Genomic DNA, 22,440 nt, shown 5'->3' with positions numbered 1-22,440 from the left:
AGGTGAACAACACTAGCTGTGGGGAATTTTCATCTATTCCTGTTGGTGAAGTTTGTTTTAGGTTGGCGAAAAAGGTAGGCACCAATGTTAAAGTGCCATGGCTTCTATTCCTCGTGGGGTTTGTCCTAGGATTAAATTTTGTACACCCAACGGTATTTTATCCCCAACAAATTGTCAATATTATTAGAAATGGTTGGACTTTGAATTATGTGTTATCTCTAGTTCTTTCTTAGTTTTAGGTCTTTTATACGACACTTTTTAGTTTTGACTTTTGGGTTTCGTCTACTATATAATCAATGTTTTTTGATTTTTTTTTTCTCAATGTGGTGCTTCAAAAGTGATTGATTTTCCTCTGCATTAAAGTGAAGTTCTTTTGTTGTGTTTTGTTCAATAAATTGAAGATGTATGCTATCTTCATTTAGTATTATTTTTCAAACTCCTACTGATAGACATACATAATATATTCTTTCAAACAAATTATGATATCAGTTTAACCATCTAGGTTTTCTGATCCAGACAGTTACAAAGTATTTAATATATTATATATTATGAATTTATAAACTTAAACAATGCATCATACCTTTTCCATTATTTTCATACCATGGTATGACTTATTTGGTAGCATAAACAAAATTTTGAAACTTAGGCTGCACACAGGTATTATCATACCACTTTTTTGAGCTTGAGTAGGATATGTTGTAACTTAATTTCCTTGTCACAGGTCAGTTTCCTCGGTTTCAATTTGGAGTTCAATTGGAAATATCCCATTTGAATGTTTTGTATTAAACAGAACATATAGTATTATAGTATGTAAAACGATAAAGAAACCAATATTGAATTGAGACTTTTGTAAGTAACAGAGAATGTGAACAGACCCTCATTGGGTGAGCAGTGACCGATTAGTAGTACTTGTGCACGAAGCTACGCCTAGATGGAAATAAGCAGGAGAGTATTAGTAACAAGTCACAAATTATTTTGAAACAGAACTCAAATGATGAAGTAAAAAGGTTTAAAACCCTAATGTTTCAGCTTCCTAAAATGGGGAAGATATCGCAAAATTGTTTAAAGGGTTGGAAAACTCATTATAGCATATGTATGCAATGATGTGATACAATAGTCTCAGCCCCCAGGCTGCTACATCGTTTCCTTTAGGGAGCTATCGACTAGCATGCCTTCCACAAAACTTTACGTTAGAACTCCCTTATTACTATATAATTGCAAGACTTTGAAGCTCTGCATCTCTCAATGCCGAAAAGCCCCAATTATCTCAAAATGACAAGATGGAATTCTCTCATTCCCTCTTCTATTTGCATGCAGCTACAGGTCTTCTAGCATAAACCTACCCTCAACGAGTTTGATCAGCTATCGGAACATTAACATATCCCACCCTCAAAGGGTTTGATCAGCTATGTAATAAGTATCTCATCAAATATTGGAGTTGGAAGTGTAAGTTTCAGCCTGAGAGATATTGGTGGTTTTTGAAGGAAAGCCATGCAAGGAGTAGCAGTTTTCTTGGGTGTGACCCATCCTGTTATAGTAAGAGCATTGACGTCCCCGACCTCCACGTCCTCCTCCTCTAGTTCCACGTCCTCCTCTTCCTTGTGTGGCAACCATGACAGATGGTTCTATTGTTTCATGAGCTTCCTGAGACTGAGGCACAGGAACACGAAGAAGACGTGTGGTCAAGGCTTCCAAGGAAGGACTTCATGACTTGTCAAAAGTTGATCTCTGATGTGATTCAAATCTGGATGCAAAGCACGGAGGATCAGTACCATATAATACTGGTCAAGCTTCTTTTTGATATCTTCTGAAGATTCCAAGAACATTCTCAATTCTTCCACAGCTTCTTGGGCTTCCGTCATGAAGGAGAACATATCATGGTCTGTCATTTTGAGACATGCGAGCTTGTTTGCAGTATCATAGAGACGTTGAATATCATTAGCATAAATGCTTTGAGCTTTCTTCCAAAAGGTGTGACATGTCTTGAAGGCTCTAAGAGATATCAAAAGTCGGGGTTCCACAGATTGCCACAATAGGGCACACAGTTGAAAATCAGCTTGTTTCCATTGTTCAGCTTTGTCAGAAGGTACTTGACTCCCATCCTGCTCAAGGTGGTCATAACGTCCTTGACCAAGGAATCACATTTCTACAGCAACAGACCAAGACATATAATTCTTTCCATTTAGCTTTTCGGAAGTGATTGAGGGACTTCCAGAGAAAGAAAGAGCACTTCCAGATGCCATTCTTCGATAAAAACAGGAGAAAGACTAAGGAAAACCGTGTAGGACCAGAAAACCCTAGAGGGTTTCTTAAGGTTTTCTTAAAGGGAAGCTTCTGGACCCACCAAAGTAAGATTTTGAGGGTCAGAACGGACAAAGGAGCTGAGGGCGACAGCTATGGAGGTGGCGCGGAGACTTTCCAGTGAGCAGATGGCGGCGCGTGGACAGCACGCGCCTGTTCGCAGCGAACAAAGAGGCGGCGCGTGACGGAGCGTGGAGGAGAATCAGGCGAACTCACCGGTGGGGTTGGCTGTCGCGTGAAGAGGCGAACCAGATATAGTGGTTGCCGGACAGAACAGTGACGGCGGCCGGCAACGGACGGTGGCGGACAGATACCAGGATGGCGGATAACCAAGTTGAAGAACTTGAAATTGCAGTTGACAGCTGCAGATAGTGGCGAGACAGTCGCAGACAACGACGAACGGCATCGGACATGTGTGACCAGCAGTGACAGTGCTGGTGGACAACACACGGAAACCAGAGCAGGATGAACCCGCTTTGATACCAACTTGAGATCTAAAAGAGAGAAAAAATGTTTCTCAAAGGCTTATTTCATTTCTACTCTTAAGCTTACATTTATAGAACTAGAGAGAGTGCTCTCTAGTTGTAACACACTTAACACAACTCACACACAGCTCATACACACTCACACACAGCTCATACCCACTCACCCATAAACCAATAATTCTAACAGTAATAAAGATGCAGACACTGTTAGCAAAGATGCAGTCCTGGTTGTGCAAGGAAGGAGGGCTGCTAATGGTTACAAGCTTACTCGCCCAACACCAGTTCCAAGCAACCACCAGCTGCAAACACTGAATGAAGAGCTGAGAGTGCTGCAACAAATGACTGAGAAAGAGGATTTCAATGCAGCCGTGGAGATAATGCGCACCTAGGCAGAGCATGGAAAAACACCAATAAGATCATTCTTTCCCTTTTTCTTAAATAGTAGTTATAGGTCTTTATTAGTAGCTTGCATAGTGATAGGTAGCATAGTAAATAGTAGGATAGAAAATATGCTATTTTTCATAAAAATAAAAAGAATTAATTTTAAACTTTGGCCTATTTGAAAAAAAAATTCTCTTCTTGTAGCTTTGTAGTTTTGTTTTTTTTCTAAGTTCTATGCATGTATATTTTGTGTTCTATTGTGTTCAATTCTTTACTTCTATTTTGTACATACTTCTGGTTCAATTTGTGTTTTTTTTTTCAATTCTGTTGATTTGTACACTTGTTGCTGTTCTGTGTTGATAGAAAACCTTTCTCACTCACTCATTGAGGACAATGTGCCTCTTAAGTGTGGGGGTGAGAAGGTGTAGTTAAAATTTTTGTTTTTGCTTTTATAAGTCTCTGTTAGTATCTATTTTTGTAGTAATATAGGGGTAATTTTTTTTCTAAGCTGTTTTTGGCTTTAGTTTTAGGTCTGATTGCGTTTGTAAATATTGAGTTTTTAGTTGTAAATAGCCATTCCTAATTCTAGTTTGTAATTACCTAGTTTTTTCTGTTTTTAGAATCTGTTTTAGGTTGTTTCTAGGATTGCTTAGGTTCTTTTCTTTCCATTGTTTCTGTAAATAGAGCTTGTACTGTTTTCTTGTTTTTTTTTCTCTATTTTTGTTTTCCTGTTTCAATTTTCTGCTTTAATTCTTTAGACCATTCTTTGTTCATTGCTTTTGTAAATAGGAATTGCTTTAGGTTCTTTCCTTTCTAGGTTCTGTTTTAAGCTGCCATTAGGAATTTTTTTTCTTTTTCATCGTTCCTGTTTCTATTATTAGGATTTTCTTAAGTTCATAGTTACTTCTTTGCTTATCTTCTTTTTATTTTGCTGTTTTTCTCTCGTAGAGCTTTGGTTTAGGAATTGCTTTATCTGCTTTAGTTTAGCTTAGGTCTTTTAAGTTACACATAGGCTAGTTTTATTGAATATAGGTTGTAAATAGCTTTTGGTCATACTGTTAGACATTTCTAGGTTTATTTTAGGTTCTGTTTCATACTCTTATTCATTCCTTGTTGATTCAATTCATTTAATAGTTTCATTTCCTTTGATTAGAATGGTTAATTGTGTTTTCTGCTTTAGATTCAAGTAGAAGTAGTCCTATCATTATTTTTTTGCATCTGAGTTCATTCCAATCAAACAATTTTTGCATAAAAGAGGGTAGCAAGTCAGTTTTAGCAATTTCTGAACCTGGAGAGATTTTGGGCCCAATTTTTGTCTTTCTTGAGTGATTTCATGCATGTTTGACTTTTAATTATGATTTTGTCTGAGATAAGCTTGCTCTGGTAGACTTTAGACATGATTTAGGCATTATTTTTCTTCATCCATAGTCAAATTATCTCATTCATTTCAGTTTTATCCATTGTACCTTTCTTTTTGAGCTTTAGCCATACATATTATTTGTTCCATTCATTACAAGCCTTATTCCCCATCATTACCCAATCTGTAGAAACCTGTGAGAGGAAGCGAGGATTTAGTAATTTGGTGAGTGCAAAAGAGAAAAGAAAGGCCAGTAGTGAAAAAGAAAAAAAAAAGAAAAATGATTGAGCAATCTGGTTGTGCTAAAAAGAAGAAAGAGCAGCTTTGGAAAAGAGCTAAAATAGCAAAAGTGTTGAAAAAAAAGGAGACCTGAAAGAGTGTAAAAACGAGTGAGAAAGAAAAAGAAGTTTGATAGGCCAAAAGTTTAACAAAGAGTGCATTAAGTTCTAGGTTCTTTACTCTTCTTCACAGTTTCTACTTCCATTAGCCTTGTGTTTTTTAACCTTTTATGCCATTTACATTACAAGCCATTAAAGACCTTTTGGTCTAGATGAACCAAGAGCTAAGCAGGGTCACTTAGAATCTTTTCAAAATTAAGAGTTGAGGTTAGCATGTCATGCTTGAGTGAAACAGGACAACCCTAAACAATTGAGTGAATCTGAGTGTAAACACTTGTTCCTATGAGGTTGAAAGGTTGAAACTGACTTGTGCTTTCCTTAATGTGTTCATTGTTGAAATTGGTTGTTATTCAAATGCTGGGATTGCTGAAACTGAGGTTTGAAGTTGAGAATTATGATTGTGCAGTTTTGTTTGATGAAATGACTTATAAATGATGAAATTGACAAGATTGAATGAACTGTGAATAGGTCCTGTGTCTTTGAGTTTTTGTTTAGGGTCTTTTCTTTTTAGATTGAGTCTTTGTTTCCTTTTTAGTTTGTTCCTCTATCCAGAAGGGCAATTGTCTATGTGGGGTGTGATAACTCTTAGTTTTTTACTTTTTTCTAGGTTTAGAAGTCTTTCTTAATTGATTTTAGTTTCTTATTGTTTAGAATTAGGTTAATTTTAGGTTTTTCTTTTAAATCTTTAGAATTCAAAAATTATAGTTAAAATTAGGTTTTTAAGAGTATTTTTTTTAGTTTTTGTTAATAATTACAAAATTAATATTTTTTAGAAAATCTTTTGATAAAAATTCTTTTCTCTATTTATGCTTAATTAGATTTTTAATTTCTATAATTGCTTAAATACTCTATTTTTTCTGTTTAGCCTTTTAGTCTTAATTGATTTCTTTTATCTACAGACTGACTTGATTAATTAGGCTGATTATTTTTGGTCAAGGCTAGAAGATTGGAAGGGCTGAATCTATTGAAACAAAGGCCGCTGCTGGAATTGAACCTGTAGCAGAATTAGTGGGCCTGCAGTAATTGAAGCTGTGTGTTTTGGGTGTTGCTCCCTCCACCACCACACCTTTCTCCCTCCACCTCCCCAATTTTTTTAAATTCCAATTATATTCTCAAATTAAAATTTTTTACTTTTATTATTTTAATTTATTTCAAACCTAGTTCTCATACTTTACTCCCTGCACCCAATCTTTTCATCTCTCAATTCCGTTTAACAATTTGTCTTCTGTTTTACTTTACAACTCCATTTGTCTTCTCCGTTTCACTTCTCCTCATCCGTTTCTTTCTTCTTCATTTTCTTTACATTATTAAAATACATTAAAAATATATTGAAAAAACATAAATCAAAACATTTAAATTAAATTATTAAAATATTTCCAAAATAAAGAATAAACTAATAAAACAAACCCTAAAATTAAAAACGTAACCTTTCGGAGTTCGTTTAAGAAAAAAACGGATGTCAACGTCCGTTTATGGAAAAAACGGATGTCAACATCCGTTTAAGAAAAAAACGGATGTCAACATCAGTTTGAGGAAAAAACGGATGTCAATATTCGTTTAAGGAAAAAACGGATGTCAACATCCGTTTATGGAAAAAACGGATGTCAACATTCGTTTAAGGAAAAAACGGATGTCGACATCTGTTTTACCTTAAACGGATGTTAACATCCGTTGAAGGATTTTGACATCCGTTGAAGGATTTTGACATCCGTTGAAGGATGTCACCTCCGTTTAAAAGTTACGTTTTTTATTTTAGGGTTTTATTTGAAGGTTTATTCGAATACGCATCTTGAGGAAGCAACACACGCACTGCACCACTTCATACACTGCTCCACGAGAGCGACACTGCACCACGAGAGGGAGAGTGCTTGATAATTCTTTCCACCACCACCAACCTTTACAACTTTAACAACGACAAAAGAAAGAGAGGAAGAAATATAATGTTAAAATGAAAGAAAAATATTTTACTCATGTACGGGGGACTATAATAGGTTATTAGTGGAATAGATTGTGAATCGGTAAAATTAAAAAATAACTCTAAAAGTAAAATTTTACTTAGGAACAAAATAGTAAATGGGAGGTGGAGGGAGAAAGGTGTGGTGGTGAAGGGAGCAACATCCGTGTGTTTTTTGTGGCTACCATGCTTTGGATTGGGCTCGCCATTAATGAAACGCAGCGTTTGGCATTGCTGCAGCTTTGGGGGTCATTTAAGTAATAACTCATTTGGAGAAAACACAATCTTGCAAAGAGGATCATTTGAGGAATAACTCATTTGAGTAATAACACATTCGGTAGAAAGAGGAACCCACAAGCTAGGTCAAAGAGCAAGGCGAAAGGCGAACCGACGAGAGTACTAAACTGATCAAAGGGTGCAGAAGCGACCAAGTTAGCAAAGTGAAGATAGCCGTTGGATGAAGAAGAAGATACGATGAAGGTTATATTTTTTTTTCTTCTTTCTTTCTCTATTCTATTTTCTTCCACCCTATAAAAGGGGTTCTTTTGACATGTAAATGTAGAGACTTTCACGGAGACGAGAGACATATTTTTCAGTTTACGTTTTTTAGTCTTAGGAGTAGATAGAGCGAACGTGAGAGCTTAGGGTTTTATCGTGCTTTCGGCTTCAAGTTTCTCGCGTTTTGTTAATAAAATTTCTTCTGTGATGTTTCTATGTGTACATTCGGTGATTTTGTCATTTTGATTTTTCCGTTTATTCCGTGTTCTTGTTTGATGATGTGAGAGTCTTTCTTGTGTTGTTTCGATTTGAGAAAAAATTGATTTGGATTTTGTGACTCCACACAGTTAAAATTCTTTAGGGAATTACATGATTCCACAATGAGCATGACTTATCGAGATGTCCAATGAAAAAAAAATTGTAATTCATATTTTGTTTCTATTATTTTAGTTAGGATTTTATATATTTTTTAGAGTAGATTTTAGATTAGGTTTTGCATCTGGTGATGATTAGAAATATGAATTAGGAGATGAATTTGCTGAGATTTGGTATAGTGAGTAGAGATTTGCACACTTTAAGTTCTGATTTGAACTTAAATACCACACAGTGGGTATGAGTGCACATGATGTCTTCCTGAGTTGTAAATGATTACTTTTCTACACTAACTTTGGCACTTTTGATTCTGATCCATGGTTATAATCAACCAATCTATTTCTATTCATTTGATTTCAGTTTTAGTTGAGAGTACTGGCATGATTGTTCTTAATTACTTCTGTTTAGAGTAGGATTTTGATTCATTTTAGGTTTTATGTTTTACATTCTAATTCAGTTTTGATGCTTAGTTTAGGAATATCTGACTGTTAATTCATTCATTTAGACTTAGGTTTTACTTCTATTATGCATTTCTGTTTCACAAAGATTTTCTTTCCTTAATTATTTTTTTAGCATTTGAGTTTTGTTTAGATTGTATCAAATCTATTATGTTTCAATTGTAGGAGGTTATAGTAAATACGTTTTATTTCTGTTTTTGAGTAGTTTAGACTGGTATTTTCTTTTTTGTTATTACATTTCAATTTCTTTATTCTTTTAAATACATTTTAGTTTAGACTAGTTTCAATTCTTTTATTTTAGTTTCATTCATTTTAAATGTCCCCACATGTTTAGTAGTTAGTAAGTAAATAATTAGTAAATAAACACAAGATCTTAACTTTACACTGTAATCTTAATTAGCTGAGTCCTAAAATTGATATTTTGGTTGCTCTATACTACATTAATGGGGCCTGATTTGTTCTGCCTTATGCGACTAAAGGATAGTTTAACAACTTACTTGTCTATTTTGTATATCTCAGTTTTTGAGGCAATGACATTACATGAGAAATAATAGAGAAGGCAGCCTACACCTCCCAAACTTTACTTGTATGTCTTTTCAGAATCTTCGATAAAACTTTTTATTTTGAAATCGACGTTATAAAAATATTTAAAACGGATCAATCACAAGCCATTTCGTAGGGGTTGTAAAAAAATTATTATTAAAAAAAAATTGTTAAAAAAATATTTTTTTTGATAAAATCAGATTTCGAAAACAAATTTTATCTTGAATTTTGAAATATAATAAAACTAGATTAATTTTAATTTTTTTAATAATAGATTCATAATTTATATACAAAATTATTAATCAAATGAAATATATATATTAAATTTAAAATAAAATAAATTTTAAAAAAAATTAGAAAAAACATTTTACATATTTCAAAATCTGATTAAGTTTTTCTCCGATTTTGAAATTTAACTGAATATTTATTGAATTTTAAAATTTGATTTAAGACCCAATTAAATTTAGAAATTCGATAAAACACATTCAAATTTCAAAATTCGTTGGATAGTTTTTGCACCTGTAATTGTTTACTTCAGTAAATGACGGTATTTAGAAAGCTTGAAGATGCGGAAAGAGAAGCTATATATGTTGGCTCCAAGGAAAAATAACTCCTATTTTATCAATTTAGGCCTCACTGAATGTTCATCTTTTCACAATTAATTATCTTTAATATTATTTGTTTTTGAATCTGTCTTCAGTTACAATTTTATTCTTAAAATATCTATTTTAATTGGTTTAATATTAGGTGATATTAATTTTCCATTTTAATTGGTTTGTTAGAATTGATAGGAATGTATGCATGTATTTTTGTGGTGGAAGGGTAGTATTGCACGTAAGTTTTCGTGGGTTTTATCTTCTGTTAATTTTCGTTTTTTCTATAGCAATCATTTTAAGTGTTTTGTCTATTTGAATGTGAATAAATTATTTTAAAATCGTAAGTGATTAAATCATTTTATGGGTTTCTTTAGTTTAAGAGAGAGACGTAAGTTTTCTTTGGTTTGTTTCTTTCACAAGGCAGCGAGTGGAATTAGGTTTTATTATGTTAATGGCCATGCACACTAGAACATGATTACAACAGAAAAGATTTGAAGAGATAAAGGGTGAAATTTGGAGAATATTTTAAAAGATTTAGGTTATATCATGAACGTTTAAAAAAAATCTGTTGAATTAATAATCTTGTGGGAGATAGAAGGCTTTGCTCCTTGCATAGTCACGGTGAGAGCAATGGTAGGAATTAATGCATGTGTTTTGTGATTTAAGGGTAGTATTTCTCGTGAGTCTTCATGCATGGTGTTTTCTAACATGTTGTTTCGTTTTGTGGACATCCTTGACTGGAAGGGTGAGAGGCCGAGAGAGAGAAGCCTAGGAGATTTTAGGATGGAGGCTGGTGTAATAGAAGAGAAGAGTAAAACGTAGGAGTGTTGAGGGTATTCATTATTTTCACTGCATGGGGTGTTACATGTTACACCTTGCCTAGTATATAGTCTCTCTCAAATTTTCTACTATATTTCTTTTCTTTATCTGTTGTATTTTTAAAATACATTAACAAACACTAATTTTAATATTTTAAAATATATTAAAAAAATTAAATACACTAATATCAGTATATTTTTAATTATCAATAGAAAACAATATAAAAAAATTTGGACTTGTCTCTCTCTTTAAACAGTATATTTTTAATTATCAATAAGAATATATATATATATATATATATATTGAATATAGAGTTTGCATGATTTTTCTTATTTGATTTGGAACTTATTTATGAAAAATTAAAACTGATTATGTAAAAAAATTCATATATTTGCAGGAAAACGTGAACAAATGGAGAATATGGAAAACTAATATCAGTATATTTTTAATTATCAGTAGAAAACAATATAAAAAAAATTTGGACTTGTCTCTCTCTTTAAACATGGCCTCGTTTTTTTCAATTTCACCCCCAAAAAATTAAAAGAATATATTGAATATAGAGTTTGCAAGATTTTTCTTATTTGATTTGGAATTCCTTATTTAAGAAAAATTGAATATTGAGTCTTTGTGATGTCAATGTATCATGTTTGGATGACTTTTGCATGTCGTGTGTGATTGAATAACATAATTTTTATATCTAGCTCACACTTACTTATTTGTATTACTTGTGTATGTTTCTTCCTGCGATCATCATCCATTTGGATGTGAGCAGATGGTAAGGATGTTCCTTTGGAGACAGTTTTGGAAGTTGAGGACAATGTTGTTGCCTAATCTCCTAGGATGTTATTGGTTGATCTTGTAGTATGAAATATTATTTCCCTTTTAGCTTACATTTTAGATATCTTTGGGGTTTAAACTTATATTTGAGGATGACTGTAATTCTATTTACTCTCAACTGTTTTTCTATATTATGACGCATGTGACGTCTTTATTATATATGCTTTCTATATAATTGGGATGTCACACTTTTAACTAGATAATTTTTATACAATAATTTGTATGAATATTTTAAATTTATTAAAAATATAAATTTATTTAAAATTTATATGAAATAATTTTAAAAATTATTAGGTAGTTTTAAGTATTATTATTTTAGTGTTTTAATTTTTAAGTTTATAGATTATTTTTTGATTTTATAATTTAATTATAAATTTTTAATTTATTCTATTAGTTTTTCATTTTGTTAAAATTTTCAAATTGTGTGACTTTTTTAAATTATTTTAAAAAAATGGTATGTAAAATTGATATCAAAATTTTGAATGATTTTTTAGGTACTTATTTATTATTATTTTGGTATTTATTTTTAAATTTATTAGATAATTTATAATTGTTTAATTTATTGTATTAGTTTATAATTTTATAATTTAATTATAGATTTTGAATTTATTATTTTTTTTGTATGATTAAAATTTTAAATATATATTAACTAATTATAAATTAAAAGAGAGTAAAGAAGAGGAATGAAATCCAAGACAGGAAGATGCCAAAATGTGAAAGGGGCTGTAAATTGAGAGTAGCGAGCGGAGGGTGAGAGGCTCCGTGAGAGAGTTGTGCGAGATAGTCATAGTTAGGGTTTACGCGCATTTCGTAGTGTAGATTTTTGACGCTCTTGGATTGTTGATCGAGCCTCACGGTGGTGACAGCCCGTGAGCACCTCGGCGTTGCTTTTACGGTGCTTTCTCTTGTAATTTTCTGTTTTCAATTCAATTTAGTCCAATTACATTGTGATGCTTTACTTTCTGTTCAAGATTCTGGTTCTGTTTAGGAGTTTTATGCAAATTTTACGCTTCCTAAAGTTTCAGTTGTGCTTTTAAACTGTTAAATGTTTTAGATAATGATAGTTTCCATTGTTTTGATTTCTGTCGGTTGAAATTAGTTTTATGCATTTGATAGTTCTTGATTTAGCATCTGTTTCTACATTTCGGTTTTATGAGTTTACTTCAATTTTAGGTGATGAACATTGCTATTCTAATTCTTCCATCAGTTTCTTCCAATTTCTGGTTTTGTTTTGAATTCAATTGATAACAGATCTGATTAGGTAGATTGTAATTAGGTTCTTTTATTTGATTGCAAGTAGCTTAGTTAGTTTCTTGATTCCAGATTTTTGCTTATGATGAGTTGTTTACGCCAGTCTATTTTCATTAGGAGTTTACAGGTTCTTAGAGTAGATTGTATGTTTAATTGCATTTAGGTTAGGTTGTGCATCTGATATTGATTAAAAGATTGCATTAGAGTCACATTTGCTATGGTTTGTCACAGAGAGTATGCATTTGCACAAACTAAGTTCTGAATTGGGACTCAATTACCCCAAAGAGGGTATACCTTTACAGGATGTCTTCCTGAGTTGCAGATAAATACTATGATGTACTAATCCTTGCATTTTGGATTCCAATTCATGAATCTAATCAATGATTTAGTGTTTGAGTAATATTTTTAGGTGTTCTAGATTCTGATTTAGTAATTCTTCATCCATAATGTTTGAGTAATATATTGTCTTCTCTTTCCTTAATGTTTTGAATTGATCATTTTTTTAGAGTTCTGATAATTGGATTTTAGATTTTAATTTCTTAGATTTTAGGTTGTTTACTCATGATTCATTCAACTTTGACTTTTCACTTCATTTTACCATTCTTTCACTGTCCAGATTAGGTTCATTCTGTCATTGTATCGTTTCATATAGGTTCATGTCATTTAGCATTTAGATTTCTTAGCTTTTATATTTGTTGAATATAGCACTGTTGGATCTTGTCTGATACCATTTTTTTCTTTACATTTCAGGTTTATTTCTTAGTAGTTTAGATTTCTATTTTATTTCATTTTTTTTCTTTCTTTAAACAGATTCTAGTTTATTTTCTTTTTAAAATTACATGTCTTTTATTTTTAATTTCCCCACCTTGTCTTTTAGTTAGTTAATAATAAATAAAATAAAAGATTTAACTCTACACTTTAAGCTTAATTTTAGTTGAGTCCTTGGATTGATCCCGAGGTTTTCCCTTCTACTACATTAGTGGGGAAACTTAGGTTTTGTTCTCTTTTTGTGGGACCAAATCGAGTTTAACCATACTTTTGTAATTAAAAAATATTTGGGGAGGTGCAGGGAACATTTGGTGGTGGTGGAGAGAGCAACACTCAAAGAAAAAGAGAACAAAACCCATTTTCGCCCAAGCCCCATTAGCCATTACATCTCATAGTCCTGACCTAAACTCAATTAGCGTAACCGTGTGACAAGAAAACAACGGGAGTTTCAGATTACGCGGTCAGTGTTGGACATTGTGATAACCATTACGAGGTATGTTGTGCTATCATGTTTAGGTTATATTCCCTTGATCATTGAGATTTTTTACTCAAAACACAATCATTCCATAGTTACAATCATATATTTGCGTTTGAATGTTTTGTATACACATTTTTCAGACTTAGTGTCATCAAGAACGATGAGTATCTTGCAAGGGAAACGCAAGCGCCAAGACCTGGCTTCTGCACTCTCTGCGTCAATGACCAACGAGGAGCGGGTGATTTACAATATCATTCGCGGGAAGAAGGAGATGGGGATATGGCAAGGGGACATCAAAAGAGAAACCAACATCCCTGACAGCATTTTGAAGAAATCCATCAAGTTGCTAATCTCCAAGACTCTTATCAAGGAAGTTGTGAACATCCAAAACAAGTCCAAGAAGGTGTTGATGGCCATGGAATTCGAGCCCTCTAAGGAGATCACTGGTGGAGAGTGGTATACCGAAGGCAGGCTCGACACACAGCTCATTGATGCTCTGTCTGATGTCTGCTTGAAGCTTATTTCCCGGAAAAAGATCGCTACCCGCGATGCAATCCTCGAGTGGACTAGAACCTTAGGAAGTGAGGTTTTTCCTGGGGGAGTCACTCCAGGACAGGTGGAACAAATTTTGAAAGTTTTGGTTATGGAAAATAAGTTACAAGAGGTGAACAGCACTGGCTTTGGGGATTTTTCATCTGTGCCTGCTGGTGAAGTTTGTTTTAGGCTGGCGAAAAAGGTAGGCACCAATGTCAAAGTTAGTGCCATGGCTTCTATTCCTTGTGGGGTTTGTCCTAGGATTAAATTTTGTACACCCAATGGTATTATATCCCCAACAAATTGTCAATATTATCAGAAATGGTTGGACTTTTAATTGTGTTATCCCCAGTTCTTTCTTAGTTTTAGGTTTTTTATACGGCACTTTTTAGTTTTGACTTTTGGGTTTCGTCTACTATATAATCAATCTTTTTGATTTTTTTTTCTCAATATGGTGCTTCAAAAGTAATTGATTTTCCTTTGAATTAAAGTGAAGTTCTTTTGTTGTGTTTTGTTCAATAAATTGAAGATGTATGCTTGATAAATTTAAGATGTATGCTATCTTCATTCAGTATTATTTTTCAAACACCTATTGATAGACATACATAATATATTCTTTCAAACACAATATGAGTTCAGTTTAACCGTCTAGGTTTTCTGATCCAGACAGTTACACAGTATTTAATATGTTGTCTATTATGAATTTATAAACTTCAACAATGCACCATACCTTTTCCATTATTTTCATGCCATGATATGACTTATTTGGCAGCATAAACAAAATTTTGAAACTTAGGCTGCACAGCAGGTATTATCATACCATTTTTTGAGCTTGAGTAGGATATGCTGTAACTTAATTTCCTTGTCACAGGTGGGTTTCCTCTGGAGTTCAACTGGAAATATCCCATTTGGATGTTTTGTATTATGGCTTGAGATGCCTAATCCTCCGCTGGGAGGGGGTGTGTCAGAGATTGTACACCGAGTAAGAATATGATCAAATTATAGTATATGAGTGAATATTAATTTCATATTACAAATTAATATTGAGGTTAAGTTAGATTTAAAGATATACAATCACCAGGTAATACAATTTTCAAGTATGTCAAACAGAACATATAGTATTAGAATGTAAAACGCTACAGAAACAAATATTGAATAGAGACTTTTGTAAGAAGTAATAGAGAATGTGAACAAACCCTCATTGGGTGAGCAAATTAGTAATACATGTGCAGGACGCTACACTTAGATGGAAATAAGCTGGAGAGTATTAGTAACAGGTCACAAATAAATTTGAAACAGAACTCAAATAATTAAGTAAAAAGGTTTAAAACCCTAATGTTTCAGCTTCCTAAAAGGGGGGAGATATCACAATATTTTAAAGGGTTGGAAAACTCATTACAACATCTGTATGCAATGATGTGATACAACAGTCTCAACCCCCAGGCTGCTACATCCTGTTATTTAGGGAGCTATCGACTTGCTTGCCTTCCACAAAGCTTTACGTTAAAATTTCCTTATTATTGTATAACTGCAGAACTTTGAGGCTCTGCATCTCTCAATACCCAAAGGCCCCAATCATCTCAAAATTACAAGATGGATTTTTCTCATTCCCTCTTCTATTTGCATATAGCTACAGGTATTCTAGCATAAACCCACCCTCAACGGGTTTGATCAGCTACCGGAACATTGACATATCCCATTGTATTTCTTAGACTAACATAACTAACTACTTACCTAACTTTTTCTTCCAAGGATTAGTGATGGAAATTCAATCACTGATTGTTCAGTGTTGTGCTTTCTTATTACTTAACCTTGAAAGAAAACTTGGAAAATATAATTAGACCAAGCAACACATAATTAATTGATCACTTTAAATTGGATATTGGTTTTCATGGACTAGAATTTTTCTCATTTAGGGATGCTTTACCATGTCTATTTTGTCCTTTTATGTCTTTCTTGACTTTTACTGTTGAAAAATTCTATATTGTTTGACATTTTATTTTTATGTAGAATTCCACATTTGATTCATGTATCATGGTTTTATAGTGTGTCATTTCTTAATCACAGTCTCTGATTTTGGTATCCTTAGCCAAGTAATGGAGCTTTATTGAATTTATCATAATGTCATGTTGAAGGTTTGCTGGTCACATGAGGTTTTTTTCCTTGCCTGTGTCTTTTAATTGGTGCTTCTCTAGATTTGATTCCTAACCTTTCCTGACATTTCTTTGTCATTATATATTTTAGGAATACATTATTTAGTCTTTTTGTTGAATGCTGGGTGTGACTGTAACCTAGGTATTTAAACTAGACCAATTTTTGGTGATTAATTTCATAGTTTAAATGCGTAATCTATGCTACTATTTGTTACATTTGGGTTGATTGCAATGCGATTATTTTTAAGTAGGTTTCTTTGGCCCTGCATTTGAAATGGGATAACATTACATGACCTGCTGTTATTTGGTGTAAATACATAATATTTTTGTTGTTTTATTTACCTTTTATTCACTATGAATGACTCGATATCCTCCAAATTTCTCTTGCATTCTCTTCTGTTCATATTAAGGATTTTCTTATTTTACTTTCTATAAAAGAATTGAGAAACAAACTATGGGGAATATTTGAAGGCTTTATAGGACGTTACTACCTCTGGGTGGGTGCATGAACTTGGCTTATATAGATTTGGATCCCCACTATACTCCTCAAACTAAACTAATCCCAACTTTTATGCTACACCCTGCCTTGATTCAGTTCTGCACACAAAATCACACCCAAGTCCAGCAAATACAAATTGGAATGGACAGTCAACTAGATTCAAATTAAATGTGATTCAAGACTGACTAAATTAACCAATCCAATGGGTGAAGAAAGATATGATTTAATGCAAAAACTAGTCACTTAAGTAATTCAACCACAAAGTCAGAATTGGCAATGAAGTGTTTTAGTCACTTCTTAAAACTGAATGATGCTTTTGGTAAACAAGTTGATGCACAAATCAGCTCGTGCACAGCTAACTAGGTGGAATGGAAGGGTTAGACAATCAATCAATTGGAAAAAAACTGAAATCTGCTTGTGATTAATACTAGGAAATTATTTTCTCAATGCAGGTGGAAAAATGATCTCAACAAAGAAAGAGTGATAGTGTTAATCAGAACTCAATACAGATTTCAAAATTGCAATCAAACCATGAAATCAGCAATCACATTTAAAACAGTTCGGATACCAATGATTCAACAAACAGTTTGTAAAATGAATGCAACAGAATGTAACAATCAAATTTAATGCAATAAAGCTTTCTCTCTTGGTCCAATGGGTTGCATTCCCCAGCTTAATCAATCTGCACAATGATTAGTCAACAAACAGTTAGCAACACAGTTAAGTAAAACTGATTCTCTCATACAAATGTGCCAAGGAAATTAGGCTAAAATCAGCCTCACAAGACTCACAACACTCAGGCTTCTCTTTAGAAATTTAAATCATACAAATGAAAGGTTTGGAAGGGAGATTCTCCCTTGGTAGTAGTTCAAGGCAGGAGAATCTTTTAGACCACCACCACCTAAGATGCTACCAAGCACACAAACCTTCTTTCAAATTCCAGAAACCAGAGTGAATCAGGTTCTCAATCAGGAAAGGGTGGATTCTTTTATATTGTACTATCATTGTTGGAAGCCTTATTTACAGTGTAACACCTAACCTTGCAGTCAGCTTACTAGGCAATGGCAAAGTCTTGGCTAGATGTGCAAGTGGACTTGGAAATCACTCGTTCACAGCCAGGGAAAATTGATCAACATTTGGATATGTAATTGATGGATATCAATGCTTCTTCAAATTCAAGAATCAATGCTGCAAAATCGTCTAGTAGTTTAGATATCTACATATTGTGGAAGTCTGGAAAACAATTACTCTAGAGTAAAGGAGATGGAGACTTTGTTGGACTAAAGAAGAGTGTGTATCTATATACTCAAGCCTCATGACTCGAGATACACTTTCTTGAACTCAAACCTTGTGCCAATCTTGATTTGATGTAGAACCAAGGAAGTTTGAGCTTGGGTGGGTTATCTTAGTCTTAGTAGTGTTGACTAGGTCTAGCTTTGGACTAGTGACTTGAAGGTATTGAAGTCAAGAGTCATGGAAGGTTTTGTGGATACTTGGGAGAGGAGGCAACTTTGAGGTTTGTTTGTGTTGTTGAAGCTCATTTGGCTTGTGGTGCCTTGGCTTCATATGGACAGGGAGAGAACTATAGAATGAGCATTTGGTGGATTAGAGTAGGTTTGCTTGGTATTTAGCTATGGTGGCCATGGTAGCTTATTGGAGAAGATATAACTAGAATTGGGTAACCAAAGATCTGATGGAGCAAAGGTTGGTGGCGTTTTCTTAGTCAGAGTGTGGCAATATTTATGGAGGTGACTTGGGGTGGTTTCCATAGTGGTTCTTTGGGGCCAAGGTTGTTTAGGAATTATAAAGCATAATACATATGATAACTCTCAGATTTTGCACTTTTTTCTAGGTTTAGAAGTCTTTCTTAGTTCATTTTAGTTTCTTATGGTTTATAATTGGGTTAATTTTAGGTTTTTCTTTTAAATCTTTAGAATTGTAAAATTGTAGTTAAAATTAGGTTTTTAGGAGTATTTTTTTAGTTTTTGTTAATAATTAGAAGGTTTAAACCCTCCCTTCGTCCTCATTTTTGTATGAAAATCTCAGTTCGGTCCTATTTTTTCAACTATTTCAATTGAGTCATATTTTTTGTAAAAATGAACACATTTTACACTAACCGTTAACTGGTCTCAGATGGCGTTAAATTAAGGCCACGTGGTACAGAGAGAATGTGCTTATGTGTGTTCTTCATTTACGGGGAGTGTTTTGATTAAAGGAAATAAAATCCCTAAAGTGAATATTCCTAAAGTCACATTACCATATTTTCTCTTAAATTTTTTTATATTAATTATATTTTTTTAATGAAATTCATACAAAAATAATATAGATAAATAATTAACTATTGTACATCAATGAATTAAGCAAACTTTTTAAGTATATGTTTTCTTTTTAATTTTTTGAACTTTCCTTTAAAAATAAATTTATATAAATAAAAAATATATAAAATACCATAATTGACTATAATAATATTATTTTATTATAAGACAAAACATCACATCTTATATATTAAAGATTTATTTTAATATTTTAATATAATATTGTTAAATTATTTTATTTTATAGAACTTAATCCTAAATCATACAGGTTTGGGAATTATCCCCTGAAAAACATATTTTTCCCTTTGTTTAACATTAAGTTGGTATCAAAGTAAAGTCCATCCTAGTCTACCTCTCTTAGCCATCTCAGAAATGAAAAACCATAAAGATAAGGTCACTAATTCACTAGAAATGAAAGATGAAAAACCAGTGGAAGACAAATCACAAAGAGAGTTGAAAGAAAGAGAGAAGTCCTCGAATTCTAGCCACAGTGATGTTACAAAATCAACATATGCTTTGAAATTTAGAAGAACCTAGATACCGTTATATGGTTATAGAGCACACTGCAAATCACTTCTACAGACGTGAGCCTTGTTAGATTGTGGAGTTCAATGTTTCAAATATTGTTATTAAAGTATTAGACCAAACCAAAAACATCAAACGTCAATAGATCGAACAAAGAACGAGAGAGTTAAAACCGGAGAACCAAGATCAAACACAATCTTACCTTGACGGTCAGTGTAGGAGCGCGCCAGAGCTCCTCGAACTCGTTCAATCCACAAATCCCTCGACGCCTTATCTCGATGCCTCCACCTTGACACCTCCACCCCGACGCTCCACTTCGTAGGAGAAGATGAACACGAAACCAAGCCAAAGAAAAAGCCAAGTAGGAGAAGATTGTAGTGTGGGGTAGGGTTGAGGGAAATTTTGATGAAGACAGGGAAAATGTTTTAGGGTTTGAAAGTATGTGAAATTAGGATATATGGAATGAACGAAGACATGATAGGGGATATGGATAGTAAGTATTATAAAATTAAAAAAAAGTTATATTTTAGGAGCGGTTTTGATTAATAACTGCCGAAAAGATAAAAAAAAATAATAATAAAAAAGATATCTGCGAACATAAACTGTCAGGAATTATTCGGAGTTTCTAAAACGGCCAGAAAATAACTCCTCTTAAAATTAATTATTTTTGTAGTGTAATTTTAATTAGTTGAGTCTCGATATTGATATTCTTGTTGTTCTATGTTAATTAGTGGGGACCAGATTTGTTTTGTCTTAGTGGATTAAAAGACAGTTTAACAACCTACTTGTACATTCTTTATATCTCAACTTTTGAGCCAATGACATTACATTACATGAAAAATAAGAGAGAAGGCAGCCTGCACCTCCCAAACTTTATTCCTGTACCTCTTTTCATAATGTCAAAATTGATCTTTGGTAAAATTTTTTATTTTGGAAGTCGACTTTGATAAAAATATTTGAAATGGAACAATTACAAGCCATCACATAGATATTGTAAAAAAATTGTCAAAAAAAAGTTGTAAAAAACATTTTTCTTAATAAAATCAGATCTCAATAACAAATTCTGTCTCGAATTTTGAAAAATAATAAAACTAGATTAATTTTAATTTTTTTTAATAATAGATTTATAATTTATATACAAAATTATTAATCAAATGAAAATGAATGAAACATATATATTAAATTGGAAATAAGATAAATTTAAAAAAAAAAATTAGAAAAAACACTCTATATATTTCAAAATCTAATTAAATTTTTCTCGGATTTTGAAATCTAACTAAATTTTTATTGAATTTTAAAATTTGATCTAAGACCCAATTAAATTTAGAAATTTGATAAAACACAATCAAATTTTAAAATTCGTTGGATACTTTTTGCACCTGTAATTGTTTACTTCGGTAAATGACGGTATTTAGAAAGCTTGAAGATGCGGAAAGGGAAGCTATGTTGGCTCCAAGGAAAAATAACTCTTATTTTATCAATTTAGGCCTCATAGGCCTCACTGAATGTTCATCTTTTCATAATCAATTATCCTTAATATTATTTGTTTTTGAATCTCTCTTCAGTTACAATTTTATTCTTAAAATATCTATTTTAATTGGTTTAATATTTGGTGATATTAATTTTTTCCATTTTAATTGGTTTGTATTTCGTAATATTAATTTTCCCTAGCTTACAAGTATAATGGTAATTAATCATAGAAAATAATGTATAAAATGGACATTTTTCAATTTCTCATCACTCTTATTAATTAAACAAAATAAAGAAATATCAAGCGAAGCCAACAAATAATTATAAAATCCTAGTTATGAACTATATGCAAAGGATGAGTTTTACATAATTTCATAAAGTGAAGTGAATAACAATATTAGAAACCTAAAATGAATATGGGAAGGGTAGAGGAACAAAGGATGGGGTATTCATTATTTTCACTGCATGGGGTGTTACATGTTACACCTTGCCTAGTATATAGTCTCTCTCAAATTTTCTACTATATTTCTTTTCTTTATCTGTTGTATTTTTAAAATACATTAACAAACACTAATTTTAATATTTTAAAATATATTAAAAAAATTAAATACACTAATATCAGTATATTTTTAATTATCAATAGAAAACAATATAAAAAAATTTGGACTTGTCTCTCTCTTTAAACAGTATATTTTTAATTATCAATAAGAATATATATATATATATATATATATTGAATATAGAGTTTGCATGATTTTTCTTATTTGATTTGGAACTTATTTATGAAAAATTAAAACTGATTATGTAAAAAAATTCATATATTTGCAGGAAAACGTGAACAAATGGAGAATATGGAATCAACTGTTAGAAATGAGCAGAAAGTGAATAACGATTTGATATATGATATTCTTGTAAAAATCTTTTTATCCCTCAACGTTGTGGATGTTGCAGTTGCCTCCCTAGTTTGCAAATCTTGGAATAATGCTTGTCGTGACCCATCTCTCTGGAACAAGATTGATCTCTCCAGACTCCGTTCTTACTGCTTCAACATACCATTCAATGAAGTTGGAGCTTACAGACACTCAAGCTTGAAGATGACTCAATTCTTGAAACATCTTCTTGATCTGAGTAATGGAAATACCACCTACATTATATTCAATTTTTATGTTTACTTAACCAATGAACAGTTCATCATGGTGGCACAAAAGTAAAGTTTCCCTCAAAAATCTTGAAAAAAACCATTCTACTTCTACAACTATAAGTTTAATGCTTGGTAAAAATATATTTAATAAAAAAATCATTTTGAATTTGGAAATCTATTTGGTATTACACGGTGTATGGATGTTTTTCTTTTGTAGGACCCCAAACCTGAAACGAGTTGTTCTACCAAAGACGGGTGATTTCTTAAGAGCAGGAGTGGACACCGTACTGAGCTTATGGAGAGGTCT

At 32.5% G+C, this 22,440-nt stretch overlaps 1 protein-coding gene across 7 annotated transcripts; it reads left to right on the top strand.

The window, feature by feature from the left end:
* The first annotated feature begins 7,174 nt into the window (after positions 1-7,174).
* Positions 7,175-22,407, top strand: LOC108328963 (DNA-directed RNA polymerase III subunit RPC6). 7 transcript variants are annotated; one of them, XM_052872347.1, is made up of 5 exons: positions 7,175-7,356; positions 13,320-13,511; positions 13,637-14,232; positions 14,902-15,012; positions 15,565-15,887. In XM_052872347.1, exons 3-5 carry the CDS (start codon positions 13,657-13,659, stop codon positions 15,658-15,660), a joined length of 783 nt encoding a protein of 260 aa, XP_052728307.1. In that variant the 5' UTR covers positions 7,175-7,356; positions 13,320-13,511; positions 13,637-13,656; the 3' UTR covers positions 15,661-15,887. The 7 variants fall into 7 exon arrangements, with proteins under 7 accessions (XP_052728307.1, XP_017418384.2, XP_052728306.1 ...); XM_017562895.2 differs by lacking the exon at positions 7,175-7,356 and adding an exon at positions 11,669-11,894; XM_052872346.1 differs by lacking the exon at positions 7,175-7,356 and adding an exon at positions 11,669-11,906.
* Positions 22,408-22,440: the final 33 nt, after the last annotated feature.

The sequence above is a fragment of the Vigna angularis genome, chromosome 2, assembly GCF_016808095.1.
Source record: "Vigna angularis cultivar LongXiaoDou No.4 chromosome 2, ASM1680809v1, whole genome shotgun sequence".
Classification (NCBI taxonomy): Eukaryota; Viridiplantae; Streptophyta; class Magnoliopsida; order Fabales; family Fabaceae; genus Vigna; species Vigna angularis.
This window is presented reverse-complemented; position numbering and strand designations above follow the sequence as displayed.